General features: G+C 34.2%; 1 protein-coding gene across 46 annotated transcripts in view; it reads left to right on the plus strand.

The window, feature by feature from the left end:
- RIMS2 (regulating synaptic membrane exocytosis 2) overlaps positions 1–14,697 on the plus strand; it is a 447,420-nt gene that overhangs the window by 88,789 nt on the left and 343,934 nt on the right. For 45 of the 46 annotated variants that reach the window (XM_072924886.1, XM_072924887.1, XM_072924890.1 and 42 more), the window contains one exon: positions 863–1,073. In XM_072924886.1, the coding sequence (XP_072780987.1) occupies positions 863–1,073 (211 nt within the window). Of the gene's footprint in view, positions 1–862; positions 1,074–8,789; positions 8,901–14,697 lie in introns of those variants that run through there. The other variant, XM_072924898.1, reaches the window with a different exon arrangement.

The following is a 14,697-nucleotide window of genomic DNA, read 5'->3' on the forward strand; positions in this document are numbered from 1 at the left end:
CCATTATAAAGCACCAAATGCGTCTGTAGGTTTAGTCAGCATGAGACACTTCCCATTATCATATGTTGAGATTTGATGACTGTAGACTCAGAAGTATGGATGAATTAACATGATGAATTAACTTTGCAGTTCTGGACACTCATGGCCACTGACTGCATTTGTTTCTAATTCTGGAAATAGATGGTAAATGTATGTGTGTACCTTAAGCAATTTTTCCTGGGTTTTACACCTGTCTTCTACTTTACATTTTAGATGAGATGACAGTTTCTATCCAATGATATGTGGCTTAAATGATTTAGAATAACTTGTTAAGATGAGGTAACTTATTATGGGCTTAAACCCAGTGCTTGAAAAGTGCTTGAAAAGTGAGTGAAAATGCATTTTGGAATCATTATTCTATGCAATATTGTTAGATAGATGAAGATAAACCAGATCAAGAAAAGATATTTGCATCTGACTGGTGGAATTAGGTAAAGAATATTTTAAAGAATGAATTAGATTTTTTTTTCTTCCTCTTTGCCAGTTTATTGTTTAGCACCATGGGCTCTTGGATCACTTTTCCTATGTTTCCAACTGTTGCATTTGTAGCAAACATCTGGTCCCATCCTAAAGCAAAGTTTTATCTCTTTGTAACAGCTGGATTGTGAGCTCAATGTTATCAATGTTGAGCTTCCTCCTAGAGTTTAGTTATAATGAAAAAGAAATAATTCTTGAATGTAATACTTCTGGAGCATCATAAATTATATATATTTGCTTTACTACAGTATTTCTCTCTGATTTGTAAAAATTATTACAATTTAGTGACTGTGAAGTATTTGTGGGAAAAAATAAATAACAACTAATGATCTCTTCTCTTCTGCAGAAAATTACATCAGCAGTTTGAGATGTATAAGGAGCAAGTGAAGAAGATGGGTGAAGAATCACAGCAGCACCAGGAACAGAAGGGTGATGCCCCAACCTGTGGCATTTGCCACAAAACCAAATTTGCTGATGGCTGTGGCCATAACTGTTCCTATTGCCAAACGAAATTCTGTGCACGCTGCGGAGGAAGAGTGTCTCTGCGGTCCAATAAGGTATGGAGCTGTCAGAGTTAACAGCAGGCTTCTCCTAATCTCAGGATCTCTTACTCACGGCTTATGAATCCAAATCACATAACTACTGAAACTGATTTCCTTTAAGGAGAAATCTTCTCCAGGGGCTTTTAAGATATCTGTCTTCATTTCATGTAATTTCCAATTGCATATGAATTTGTGATTATGGCTTTTAAGTTAATACATATCCTCTTTTGACTAACAAACTCATACAAGTATATTTCTTTGATTGGAGGATGAGTCTCTGTTTGAGAAACAGAAGTATATCTAGTGATCTAGTGATACTAATACTGAGATATTTATTATTGCAAAGTAGAGCAAGGATTTGTTTCTTTCCTGCTTGCCTAGGCTCTTCTGTGCAAGATTATTGTAAAATTAGTGTTAGAACATTTTATATAATATAATATTGTGCTTTAAAATATTTATTAGCTATTGTACATATCCACACATATTATGCATATTTATATGTGCATACACATGCAAATGTTAATGTATTTCTGGGAAATAGTTGAATGCACTAACATATATTGTTCTGTGTATGCTGGTGTTTATTGTATAACAAGTGAAAACCAGCTATCTGAATTTTTAAAAAAGCTGAAGGATAGAGTAAAAAATTCAGCACAACTGATGTAATCACAGAAAACTCTTTTAAGATCATTTTACACAACATTTTGGATAAAATGTTTAGATCTGATACACAGAATCTTTTTCAGATTCTTACAGATACTTGTAGAAGACATATGGCAATATTCAAGAAGTATTATGTTAGTCTTTTTTAAAAATATGTATTTTGTAAACAATACCATTTTATTGTTTATTCATGTAATATTTTTATGTAATTTATTTATATAAATCAGTTTTTTTCATTGCAAATACCATGCAATTGGTAAATATTGTCTTTTGTGAAGTAGGAGACAATAGTATGCATATTATGTATTTCTCGGCCTAAGACTGAAAAGTAGGTTTAAATAATGGACTGAAGTTTTTGATTAACGAAGTATAAGATAATAAAAAATATAAAAATTTAATAATTGTTCCTGATAATTAAAGTAACTGAGATTATGTGTAAATGTGTCAAATTGCCTAGGTTTTCATTAAGGTAACTTAAAAATGCTGCTTTCAGTAGGTTTACATATTTTATTTGTTTTTTTTAATAGCTGACTAAATCATGTTGCTAGTAATAAGAGAGATAATTTCTGTATTCATTTCATCTGATTACAAAAGCCAATTAGGACAGATATTTGAGTCATTATGCCTACATCCTTAGAAACATAGCATTAGGAAGAATGCTTCATTTCCTAATGACACATTCTGATGCACCATTTAGATTCTCCTTGAGATGGATCATTTGAACTTGACAGATAGATAGATACATGTCTGACTTCTCTTGACAGATTTCCAATGAGATTCTTCCTTAGAGTCTTAGGTAATTCTACTGCTTCACCATGCTGACCACGGACAGCTTTTCTTGCTGTCTAACCTAAATCTGTCTTTTAGCAAGTCAACTTCTCCATTCAGTCTGCGACTGTTCTGCAACACTTCTCAGCTGGCATTTTCTTCTATTACTTTTGCTAATTTAGTGCGAAGCTTTCCTGCCCCTCATTCATTTTTGTTCTAGATAATTTATGAATAAGGTGAACAGAGTATCTCTAGACTGATCTCCTGTGAGGCTTTGCTGGGGAAACTTTCTCTTAAAAAATGCTGGATCATTTATTCCTGTTTTTTTCTTCTTGTCCTTTCATTAAGTTTTCTCATGGATTAGTTTATTCCTCTTTCATGAAAGCTGAGATTCTTTAAAAGCCTGTAATCCCAACTGAGCAGTAGGAATAAATCCTATTTTCTCATTTTCTCTGTGACTACTTGAAAGAATTCTAATACATGTAACAGATGTGAATTCCCTCTACTAAAGTCATTCTGACTTCTCTACATTTTATCATCATTTATTCACATGCTTGCTAATTTTATTGTGTATTTTAGTTTCTAAAAATCTGTCCAATGTGGATGCCAGACTCCTTTGTCTATTCTTCAATTGATATAATGTTGAAATTCCTTAAAAATATATTGGAATTTTTGCCAAATTTTATACTTCTTATCAATGAAAGAGTGTACTACAGCTAATAATTATTTTAGATTGGAAATGCTTTACACTATAGTTTCATTTTAAAAATATGGGTTTATTTTGTTAACTCACTTTATAGCTTTTCTTTCTGAAACATTAGTTCAAAGTATGTCCTCCAGTTTATTCTGCATAAAATATTCTCAAGTAAATACCTTCCTAATCACTGTGAATAGGAACAAAAATGATCTAATTCAGAAAGACTGTGGCAGTCTCCTATTTATGCCCTGCTTTATGCCTACACTTATTATTCTATTAAAACTATTTTGGTTTACCAGAATTCCTTTGTATCTCTCTTCTGAATACAACTTCAGTTTCTTGAAGGATGACTTCTAATAACTTCCTATTTTAAATATGCATTTTTTGGTCTTTGTAGACATTTTTTGACACATTACATATATATATCTATATATCTATATATATCTGGTTTGGACCTTACATAAGGTGATACTTACACTGTCTGAAATGTTCTTTGGTGGATGTGTTTGAGATCTTCATAATATCAAGTTTCAAGCTAAACTCCTCCCTTTTACTTCAGATTCTCCTAAATTGTTTAGTACAGACCAGTATTAGCAGCATGTGCCTCAGATGATGGAGAATTGCAAAGAATACTCCTCTTTCAAAGGTCTTAAGGCTGAATACTGCTTACAAGGTTCATGGCCATGAATAGGAGCAGGGAGTGAAAATGTTTTGACTGTTGCCAGAGCATTAGATTAAGATTCTCAAAATGTTTGGATGACTTATTCCTTTTATAGTTTCATTAAAGAGACTTAAATATATAGGCATTAACATTCAAAAATTATCATTATGTGTGAGTTCCTTCTAGCTCAAACAAACAAAACTGATAATGGTAGCACTTCTTCTGTACAATTAGTTATCTTGGTGAATGGTGTACTTAGCTAAATGGGGATTAAATTTCAAGGGAGTAAAAAAACCTTGAACAGTCATTTTTTATGTTTATGAACAGTTTCAGCTTAATTAAAATTTAAAGAATAAATCATGTGAGAGCAAGCAGTAATAGTTCTTAGTAATAAGAGTATCATTGATATATAAAATATGCTCCTGTTCTTTTTCTTTTATTATATACTAATTTATATAGGGAAATTCATATTGAATGAGTCAGTTGACAACAGAATGAGGTTTATACAGGTGAGAAATGTAAATGCTAAAATTTTGGAAAAATGCAGCCTCCAGATTTGATACAACATTGCATGCAGCGAATATCACTTTTAGCACCTCAGAATGGCAATTCACTAAACCAATATTTTACTTCTACAGAAAGGAAAAATGTTTGACTGGAAAGTTAATGCATGCTGAATACCTTCTTTCAGAGTATTTGGCAACTTACTATCACTTGGAGCCACTGAAACATCCTTCTTTCTCTGTCTTTGAAGAACAAAAGTAAGAAATTTTTAGTTGTTTTATAGGACCCAAAACCAACACAAGAAACACATAAAGTGTAAGTAGGGAACTTCCCTCAGTTCCCCTGGTTCAGTGCAACCTTTGGATTCTGATTATTTCCATGGGGTTGTTTGATTTTGAAAAAAACCTTCAAGTTCTCTTTGCTGAGTGATTCTAACTGCTGGACTTGCAATGTGATCTGTATGGAGTTGCAACACCATATTGTAGCATACTTGTGGTAATGCATAATCCTTTCATTCTGTTGAGAATTAGCAAGCACTGAAGAATTAGTCTGTCACAATCAGGTTTTCTAAGTCACTAGGATTTGGAATTAATTCCATGATTTGTTATTGCATACAAGTAAGTAGGTCTTTAAGAGATGTGGTTTGACTTTCCATTTCTCTACAAAAGATGCATAACACTCTAAACATGAGGAAAGAGTTCCTATAAACAGTTTGTGTGTTTTTTCTTTTCAGTTTAATCCATGTAACACCTGTAAAAGCTGATAATCTGCAACTGTATTCATCTTTCTGGAGAACAAGTGTCTCTGGAAAAAAAAGAAAGTCAGTGGTAAATTATTCCAAAGACATTCCACTTATTATTCAGAAGTTGTAAATTCACAATTGGAGAGTTTAAAAGTTATGCTTCTCATTAGGATGAATTTCACATCTCAGTCTTCCCATGGATAGAATAGAATTTGTATTATCAGATGTGTTGAAGACTTTCAATCTTAAATCTAGTCTTGATTATATTGGGCCAGTATTAATGCCATAGGAACATCTATGACAGTTAAGACATCTCTAAGTGATGATCATTTAGAAACGATCAAAACCCCCCCTGCCATCCCCCCTCCCCCCGCTTCCATTTTATTTGAAGTGATCTACCTCTTTATTCATTTGAAAGTTACACCCAAACTTGTCAGGACAACTGTTCAGCCACTGTACTTCGTGGTCCTTAGTGGTCTTTCCTACTCCTTTCCTGGGGGCGTTTGGCTTCTCCGATGTGGCGCAGCTGTAACCTGGGATCAGCCTTGGGACAAGAGCTGTGTGAGGATGATTTGCAATAATTTCCCTTGGGAGCTCCAGTCCTCTGCCTGGGAGCTGCTAGTGCTCAGCCTTGGTCCCTGCCTCAGCCATGCAGCTGCCTGGAGGGATCCCTTGCTGAGCCGGATCCATTGGCTTGGCTTCCTGGATTGCCTCAACTCTGCCTCATCACCATGGACGCTGCTGGGGACCTGGGTTCTTTGTTGACCCTGGGCCCTATCCTTGGGTTCCCCTGGCTGCATGCTGTGGGACTCAGGTCTGCAGGTGGGAGCAAGACCTGCTTCATGCCTCCCTTTCTGCCTTTCCTGGCCGAGCTGCTGACCCTGCTTCTGCTGGGACAGTACAGAAGTGGTGCTGCCCCAACATAACCCTTCAGCAAAACACTTCTTCAAATTGTTTCATTTAATGCTGAGTGTTAATACCTTGCACAGGTACCATTTTGAGCCAGGAGATAGTGCTTCTTTACAGTCAGAAAACTTTACTTGCAAACTAATACCTAGCAGAACTAATATTCAGAATCTGCATTTCTGTACTGATTCTTTGCATTCTCTTGACTGTTAAAAAGCCCCTGTGGTTTTAATACAAGCTATGTGGATATGATCAGTCCCTTCAAATGACAATTTCATAAGCTATTTCTGTTATTAATTTTATTTATTTGAAACTATTTACATTTGATAGCTCTTTTGATCTCAATAAACAGCAAATGATGGTCTCAATTTCAACAGAGGCTACATGTTTGAACTCTTCACTACTTTAAAGCTTTCATAATCCTTAGAGGTTGTTATGATCCTGATACAGTGAAGAACTCACAATTTTACCCAGACTTATAATTTTAGGCAATTAAAGTGAGAAAAATACAGTCTTGAAGAGTAACTTTGGCTCCTGCAGTCAGATGACAGATTGACCTTGTAACAAATCCTTTTAAAAAAGGATAAGGGATAGATACTGACTCATTCTAGGTTTGTTGGTTTGTTTGTATTCTGTTTGCTTATTTTTTTTTTTTTTTGAGGATAGGATTAAATTCCACTAACTTTGCTAACATTCCTGTGTATCTGAATACTCATGTAGATAAGGCCTTTTTCCTTATAACCACTGTTAAAATATACCTGTATTTTCATGTGGAGCAGGACAAATACCCCTGTTATTTGAAAACAGAATTGAATGATTTGTCTAATGTCTTTGCTATTGAAATGCCTGACTAGGCTGTCTTTCATATTCTCAGTCATGTTTGACAGTGTGTGTGGAGGAAGCTGAGAGGCTGGAGGAAGTCATTGGTGTTTGGTAAAGAGTGGTGGTGTGTCTTGAACTTCACATATCTTTATATTTTGTAGCTTGTTTCTGAAAAAAGCTTCCTCATCCTGGGCATTATTCAACATAGGCTGATAGTGTGAATTAAGTCTTGGTTACTGTTATGATCAAAGTATGAATGACAGTATTTTGAATTATACTTATGGATTGTAATTGTCTTGGATAGTGGAGTGTATTTCTTCAGAAATGAGGATGAGAAATCAAGGCTATGGAAATCGTTGTTTTTATATAAAATGTCTCTGAACAATACTTTCTTTCTTACTGCAGTGGGACAGGAAACCATGCTAGGAAAGTATGAGGCCCCCTGGTACTGAGCAGAAAAATATGTCTCTGCACACAGAGTGATAATGCATGGATGTCCTGTGATTTAGATAGCTTCCTATGCTATTTACTATTTCTATAACAGAGAATATCATTAAAACCCATAGCATCTTTAAAATACTTTGATCTTTTGCCACTGAACATAGGATCATAGAATAAACTGGGTCAGATGGGACCTGTGGACGTTTTTCCAGACCAATCTCCTGCTCCATGTGGGATTAACTTCAAAGTCAGATGAGGTTTTTAGGATCTTGTTCAACTGAGTTGTAAAAACCTCCTAGGAGAGTGAATCCCTAACCCCACTGGACAATTTCTTTCAGTGATTAACAACTCTTTTGATTTTCTTTTTTTGTTACATGCAATACAATCCCTTAATTGTTACATTTTGTTTATTACCTGTGCATCTTCAAGAAAATTCTGTCTTTGTGTTTCTTATAGCTAAACTTCAAATAGTTGAGGGATGCATGTAATTCCTGTCTTCCCACATCCTTCCGTATCCCAGCCTTCTTTAGGCTAAACAAGCCTAGCTCCCTCAACTTCTTCTTGTATATTTTGTGTTTTATTGCCTGTCTTGTTTGGCCTCTGTTGTATTCTCTCCTGTTTGTTTGTAACTTTAGGATTGGAGGGAACCTAAGCCTTCTCTAAGAGTTACATGTTATAAAGTTGCATTTCATACAGGTATCAGAACAACAAATCTATAAAATTAATTGTCACCCTATTTTGGCAAGCAGTTGTATTCCCAGCACAGCCAATTCTTAAGCAAGTGCCTAGATTTAGCCTCTGTATTGGCACGTGAAATTAAAATACCAGATAAAAATCATCATTCTTCGTTGAGAAAAAGAGCAAATATTTTTGACTGAAAATATTTTGAATATTTTGAATATTTTTGAATATTTTGAATTTTTTTTCTAAAGTATTCAGTTTGCAATTTTAGACAGCTAAAAAGAAAATTTCTCCAATGAAAATAAGAAATAGAATGTTTGTCTTTAATATTGATGGGTATGAAAAAGAAATTATATGTGTTATAAACCTGGCATGACATGCAGTAAACACTTGTGACACTCTGTCTCCTTGTGCTTTATAACTCCAGGATTTTAAAGATCTCTTGAGTGACTAACATGCAGTTTTTCCATTTGAATGCCCTTTATTTGTCTGTAGTAAACATTCTTAATTTCACTGAACTCTGCAAGTGCAAAGCATTGATGAATGCTAATCATTTGCAGTACTAGGATCCAAGGTGTGAGCTCAATGCTGCATCCTTCTGATGGGATGACCCATTCTTTTATGAAGATAACTAAGGCATGACTCCCAAATTATGAAATTAATTCTCTTTAAACATTTTTTGTACAATTTTTTATTATTATAAGATAGTTAAAATTTCACTCATGAAAAGATAATGAAAATTATTCAAATTACTTATTTTTCACCATATGTCTTTCACCACTAGGGAAAATAAGAAAGATACATATTACTTTGACATTTATTTGTTTATCTTACTAAAAAATTCTAGTACTTACTTTCAAAATGGATGTGATTCTTTCCTTATTTGTGTTTTTTTTTTTTCTTTCCCTGTCCTTTCTATCTTGCTTTCGTGGATATGAACTCCAGGAGGACAAAGTGGTTAGAGCCTTTTTTTCTGTTTAAAGTTCTTTTCTTTTATGGTTGACTTATTTCCTGCCCTACATTTGCTCTCATTTACACAGGTGTAATTCCTACTGAAGGCAAGGGGAATTACTGTCATTAAAATGAAAGCAATGCTTGGCATAAAAGGCTTAACTGTTTTTCAAATAACTTACTAATAACCTGTGAGTTGTTGTGAACAGTATGCATGATATTCCTCTCTGTTTGCAGCTTTTGTGAGCATGCCCCTGCATTTCCTTTGCTTTTGCAATATATGTGCACAGCTTAAAAAAGTTAAATGTCATTTGTGTCATAGGTGTTTCTTTGATAAAATTCATTTGCATTCTTGTTGAAGTGGCATAAAGTGATCATAACATTTTTTTCCACTCTGTATCACTGATATGTGTGCTCTCAACATTTTAGGTTGTAATTTTTTTGGCATGGTAGTTCAGTTCTGTCAATGACAATACCTGTATATATTAAGAAAACATATCTATCCTAAATGTTTAGGAATATGCCAGAAATGTCATAGAGTTATCCACTAACATAAATTATTTTCCAAACTGGTTTGTAGGCTTTCCTAAAATATAGTGCACATATTGTATTCAGCATAATGTTGAGACAATGTTAAACGTTATGCATGTCACTGACATTCTGTTTGTCTTGATAATAATACACATACAGGAAATATTTTAATCTTTTATTTTAGGAAGGTTTAAAATGGTAGCATAAATCTGAATTTGGGAATAAGCATGGATATGTTTCAATATTTTTACCAAATTAATGTAATTTGTTTTAAATAACAGAATTGAGAAAACTACATGAGCTAATGTAAATCTTTTTTTCCATCAAACTCTATGCTGTATTCTAAGGAACTAAAATTACAAAAGCAATTTGCCCTGTAATGCTTGGCAAATAAGTTCATGATTGAGATGGAGTAAAGAAATTCTTTAATGTTTGTATACTTTTAGTTAATGTATACAGAGAATGGCTTTTTCTATAATAAAATGTAATTTTTTCTTTCTGATAGACGTGTCAAGGCTCACATTTGACTTGCACATATGATTCCAAAATTGCTTCCCATAGAAGTTGTAAGCCATTATTGTAAGCCCCAGTGTTGTTACCATTGAGGACATATCTTTAGTGGCAGGAAGTGACATTTGAGGTGGGCCATCTCCTGGTGCCCCTGTCTGTTAAGGGTACACAGCTTGCTTTGGCCTACATCATCAGAGCTTTTCAGAGTTAAAAGGCTGGGAAAGTTCGAAAGCTGTGAAGAGCAGTTTGTAGAATACAGAGGTAGCTGTCGAATACAAAAAGCAGATGAAGAAAAGGAACAATTTTCTCCTTGAAGAATGTACCCTTTCTGTATAATCTTGCAAGTAATTGATGCATGCAAACAGTACTTACTTCCACAGTCCGTCCAACAACTGATGCCTACGATATCATCTATGTTGGAGCCATGTCAAATACTAAATTCACCTGGAAAATAAAATTTAAAAAACATGTGAAAGTTATAGTATTATCTAGCTTTACCATGTGCATGTGTTAAGGAGGAAAGGGACAGGAATTTCTCTAGCTAATAAACTAGTTAAATTTTTCCATTAATAAGGACATAGGCTCAAGTTGCATTATGTAATTTCTGTTTCTGTTGATTTTGAAATAGATGTTTTAGAAGTTATGAAGCCAGAAAAAAAAAAAAGAATATATTAAGTCAACTTTTTCTCAACTATAAACATTGTAAAGAAATGCAAGGGTAAAAGCCCTGGTGTATTGAATGCAGTGTAAAGTAGGAAAATAGGTTCCTTCAATATAAACAGTATTTTTTTTTTTTGTATTTTACAGCATTTCCCAGTAGATTAACACACCCAGTGAAGCCTTAATATTATTTTTTGTCCTTATTTTTCCAGTGTTAGAGTAGAAGGTCTGAATTCCAGTATTTCTTAGGAGGCCTATTCTGTACTATGTAACCATAGAATGGCCAGTCAATAGCCAATTCCCCTAGATAATGCTATAGATACTTCATGACTGTTGATGGTTTGTTGACCCAGTTAAAAAACAGCTTTGGAAAATGAGATGTATTGAAAGTATCAGGTCTGTAAGGAGCTAGAAACATATTTTAGTGTGTCCTCTGTAGAAGTCTTGTTAAAATCAGTACTGTTTGTTGTTACTGTACAATACCATTTAGGCAAAAATATGTCTTAATTTAAAATAGTAGGAAATGAAAAAGTAGTAGAATTTCTAAATTTTTTACTGAATTTTATCCTGAATTTAAATGAAATTAGAGACTTTGTACCTTTCATGGAGACTATGACTTTAAAGTAACCACTGATACTTTGGAGACAACAAATAAGTAAGCAACCTAATACATTTTTGGAAAGAGCTGACAGGAGAAAATGGGATTCCTTCACTTTGCTGGTCATTGTTTAGCTTTTTAAAGCTGATACCATTCCAGTGGAGTGTTTTGTTATGGACATTTGAGGTTTAGATACATTGGTTCATATTTTTAACTGTTTGTCTTCAAGTGACAAGTTTTGTAGTGATGTAAAATCAGCAGTGGCTTGACCCTCAGAGCTTCTAATACTTTTTTTATTCATTCATCACTTCCAGTGGATTCAGGAGTTTGTTTTTAGAGAATCTGTTTTAAACTGCTACAGATCAAAGGCTTCAGCAAAACTGTTTATAATTATGTACATGAAAAACCTGAGGAAGAATGCACGGGAACTTGCTTTTTGTTCTGTCTTTATGTCCTGTGCAAGGAAATAAAATATTTGGCACTTTCTTTGAAGTAAGTCTTCTACCTTTCTAATGTTATTAATTTTGAAGTATTTAAGACACAGACAAATAGCTTGTATTTGAAAATCTATTCTGAAAACACCACCAGTCCTAAGAACTTTTTTTTTCCTAAAACAATTCTATATAAAATTACAGTAGAAAGGATAAAAAAGCAATTATCATAGGGCATTATTCTTTATCCTTTTATCTTACTGCAGTTAAAACTTCCCATTCCCCAGTTTAACTTCACCATGTTCCAAAGTAATCAACATAGCTATTCCAGTCAGAAGAGACCTAGGTATTGATAATGTTTTCTTTCACTTTTGTGAAAATTTCACTGTTAAAAAATAAAGTTTTTCTCATTTTACTTCTGCCATTCTGAAGAGGTCTTGGGCCCTACCATGTCTCATATTATTTCTAAACCATCAGTGTTGTAGTTCTGTTCCTCCACAGCACCTGAAAAATTTCTCATCTGGAATTGAACAAATGTAAGATATATTTGTAGAAGCCATAGGTTGCTTCTCCTACCTCTGCCTTCTTGCTACTGGAAAATATCTGTTTGTGGGAGCTCTTACCCTGTTCTTGACCTTTGACATAAGCTGATTTTGTGTCTTATGAAGAAACAGACTCAGAGTCTCATCAAGATTTTCATGGCCTGTGTATGCTCTATGTATCTTTTTAACAAAGAAATATGTTAAATTTCCAGATCACTGAAATTTGGAAAAAAAATCCTTTTTTAGAAAGAGACTCACAAAAACTATAGAATGTTTCCTATACTTAGAATACCTCTGACAAGTCTCCTGTACCAGCTATTACCTAGGATCATTTTCTGAGATACCTCTTTGCTGTGGGAAGCTTAATGATTTTCCTCATCTCTTGAGTATTGTCTTTCAGATTGGGATCTCTAAAAGTCATTCAGAGAGTTGGCAACTTAGATCTTCCTGGATCCACTTGGGCCACTTGTCCCAGGCTGTTCTCTGATCCTGTTTCTCACATATCCATTTGTCTAAGTTGCTCTCTATCTTACTGCATTCAGACTGCACTCTTGTTTCCTTGATCACTAACAGAAAGCACCTCCGGTACCAGAAGGTGAACAAACTTCTTGGTTGAAATTGGATTGCCAAACATATTTCAATACTAGGTTCTCCTTTTGCCTGTCAAAATTATCCTGCAAGCAAGACACGTCCTCTACTCAAAATATGTTATCCAGCTTTTTTTTCAGTGTTTTCAGGACTGTCATGATGTGACATGATAGAATGTAGTCAGTATACATAGGTTTTTAAATCTACAAGGAGCAGACTTAAACTTGCCTGAAATCCTGGTGAATACTATACATAGTAAATACCTCCTACTAATGGTTAAATTGGCATACAAATGTTTTCTCTAAATTAGATCTCATGTGTTGCCAACTTTTTGGGCCTTACTGTCATACCAAAATACACTGTTAGTTGGCCATCACAGTCAAAGAACAGGGATATTACACTGCATTGTAGTCCATAGACCAACTTCTTTATATGAACTTCTTTGAGTTGTTGGAGATGTTGTGGGATTTAATTTTTTATTTTTCTTCCTTTTTTTTTTTTTTTTTTTTTTTTTTTCCTTCTCTGCAATGCCCATTGACCTATTTTCTCATGCACAGATCATTGGCTTACCCTCCACAGTGTTCAAGGAAAGAGGGATGTCTTCCTAGGAACTACAAATCTCCTTTTTCAGCTTCTGCTTGAAATTTAATTGGAAAATAAAAATAAAGCAACTTCTTCACATAATGTAGGTTCAAATTGGTCATAGGTATTTCAATCCAGTGGCTACATGGGGTTTTAGATCCATGTATGGAGACTTTTCTTTTGATATCTATGCTCTGTGTTTAAAGAACACACTCAGATTTGTTTCTTGCTTAAGAATAGAAGCAAATACAGAAAAAATACTACAAGTGAGTCTGAAATTCTTTTTACAGTCATATTTGTACTGCTGTGTTAGGTGAGCAGGGTTTTATATACCTAAAAGCTTGTATAATTATTTTACCCACAACAGTCAGTGTAAAAGACACTAATTCTTCCTATAAACATTGACCTTTACATATACACAATGGTGGTGTAATTTTACAGTACAGAAATTAGAAGTAGCTGGTTTGATTTTAGATGTACTGAATTTCTGAAAAGCACAAGAGATGATTTAGAGAGAGTCTGGTGAAATTAGAATAGCCAGTTTTTGTTTTGCTAGCTATTTTTCCCGCCCTGATCGCACTAGAAATTTATCTTTTAACTTCAAATTCTTGAAAATAGATTAATTTTCCATTAAAATTCTTCTTCAAGCTGTCCAAAAATAATCTTGTCTTAAAACATGTATGGAAACATTGCTATAGCAACAAAAACTATAGCACATCAATAAATTTTCACTTTTGTTAAAATTAATAGACCAAGATAAATTACAAATAGCAATTCTGGAACCAGAAGATGAAAGAGTTCTTGAGCAGTAAGTTTTATTTGCCACCTGTTGCAATATTCAGAAACTTTGCCATATGCTATTAAGTTCCAGGTGTAGACCTTTATCAAAGGTAGCTCAGCAAATTCCTCATTTCAGTCCCAGGTGTGTAACAGCACACCTAGGACTCTTTGGACACAGTTAGACATTATGGCACAGCAGGGGATGGTATAAATGTTTAATTATCTAGATTCAGCTTCAGTGGCTGGAAACCAGTGCCTATATATATAAATAATGAAGACATTGCTAGTAATAGAGCTAAGCAGCAAACCTCCTAAGGTGCTTTTTTCCCCCTCATCTGTTTACTTAGAGCTTTATTTAGCTAGTGCCTTCAAGGAACAGTTTCGTGGTAGGTTGAGGAATTAAATGGAAAAGGCCTTGCATCTGGTTAATATCTATTTGTTCTTTAGATCTGCTGCATGAAAAATGGAATTTGCATGGCCAGCATCTGTTGATATATGAAATATTGTATGCACAGACAAGACAGTTATTAAGCTTAGTATGACTCCACTTATGTAGACAGTTTTAGCAGATGTTGAACTTC

This window comes from Taeniopygia guttata, chromosome 2 (assembly GCF_048771995.1).
Source record: "Taeniopygia guttata chromosome 2, bTaeGut7.mat, whole genome shotgun sequence".
NCBI classification, from domain to species: Eukaryota; Metazoa; Chordata; class Aves; order Passeriformes; family Estrildidae; genus Taeniopygia; species Taeniopygia guttata.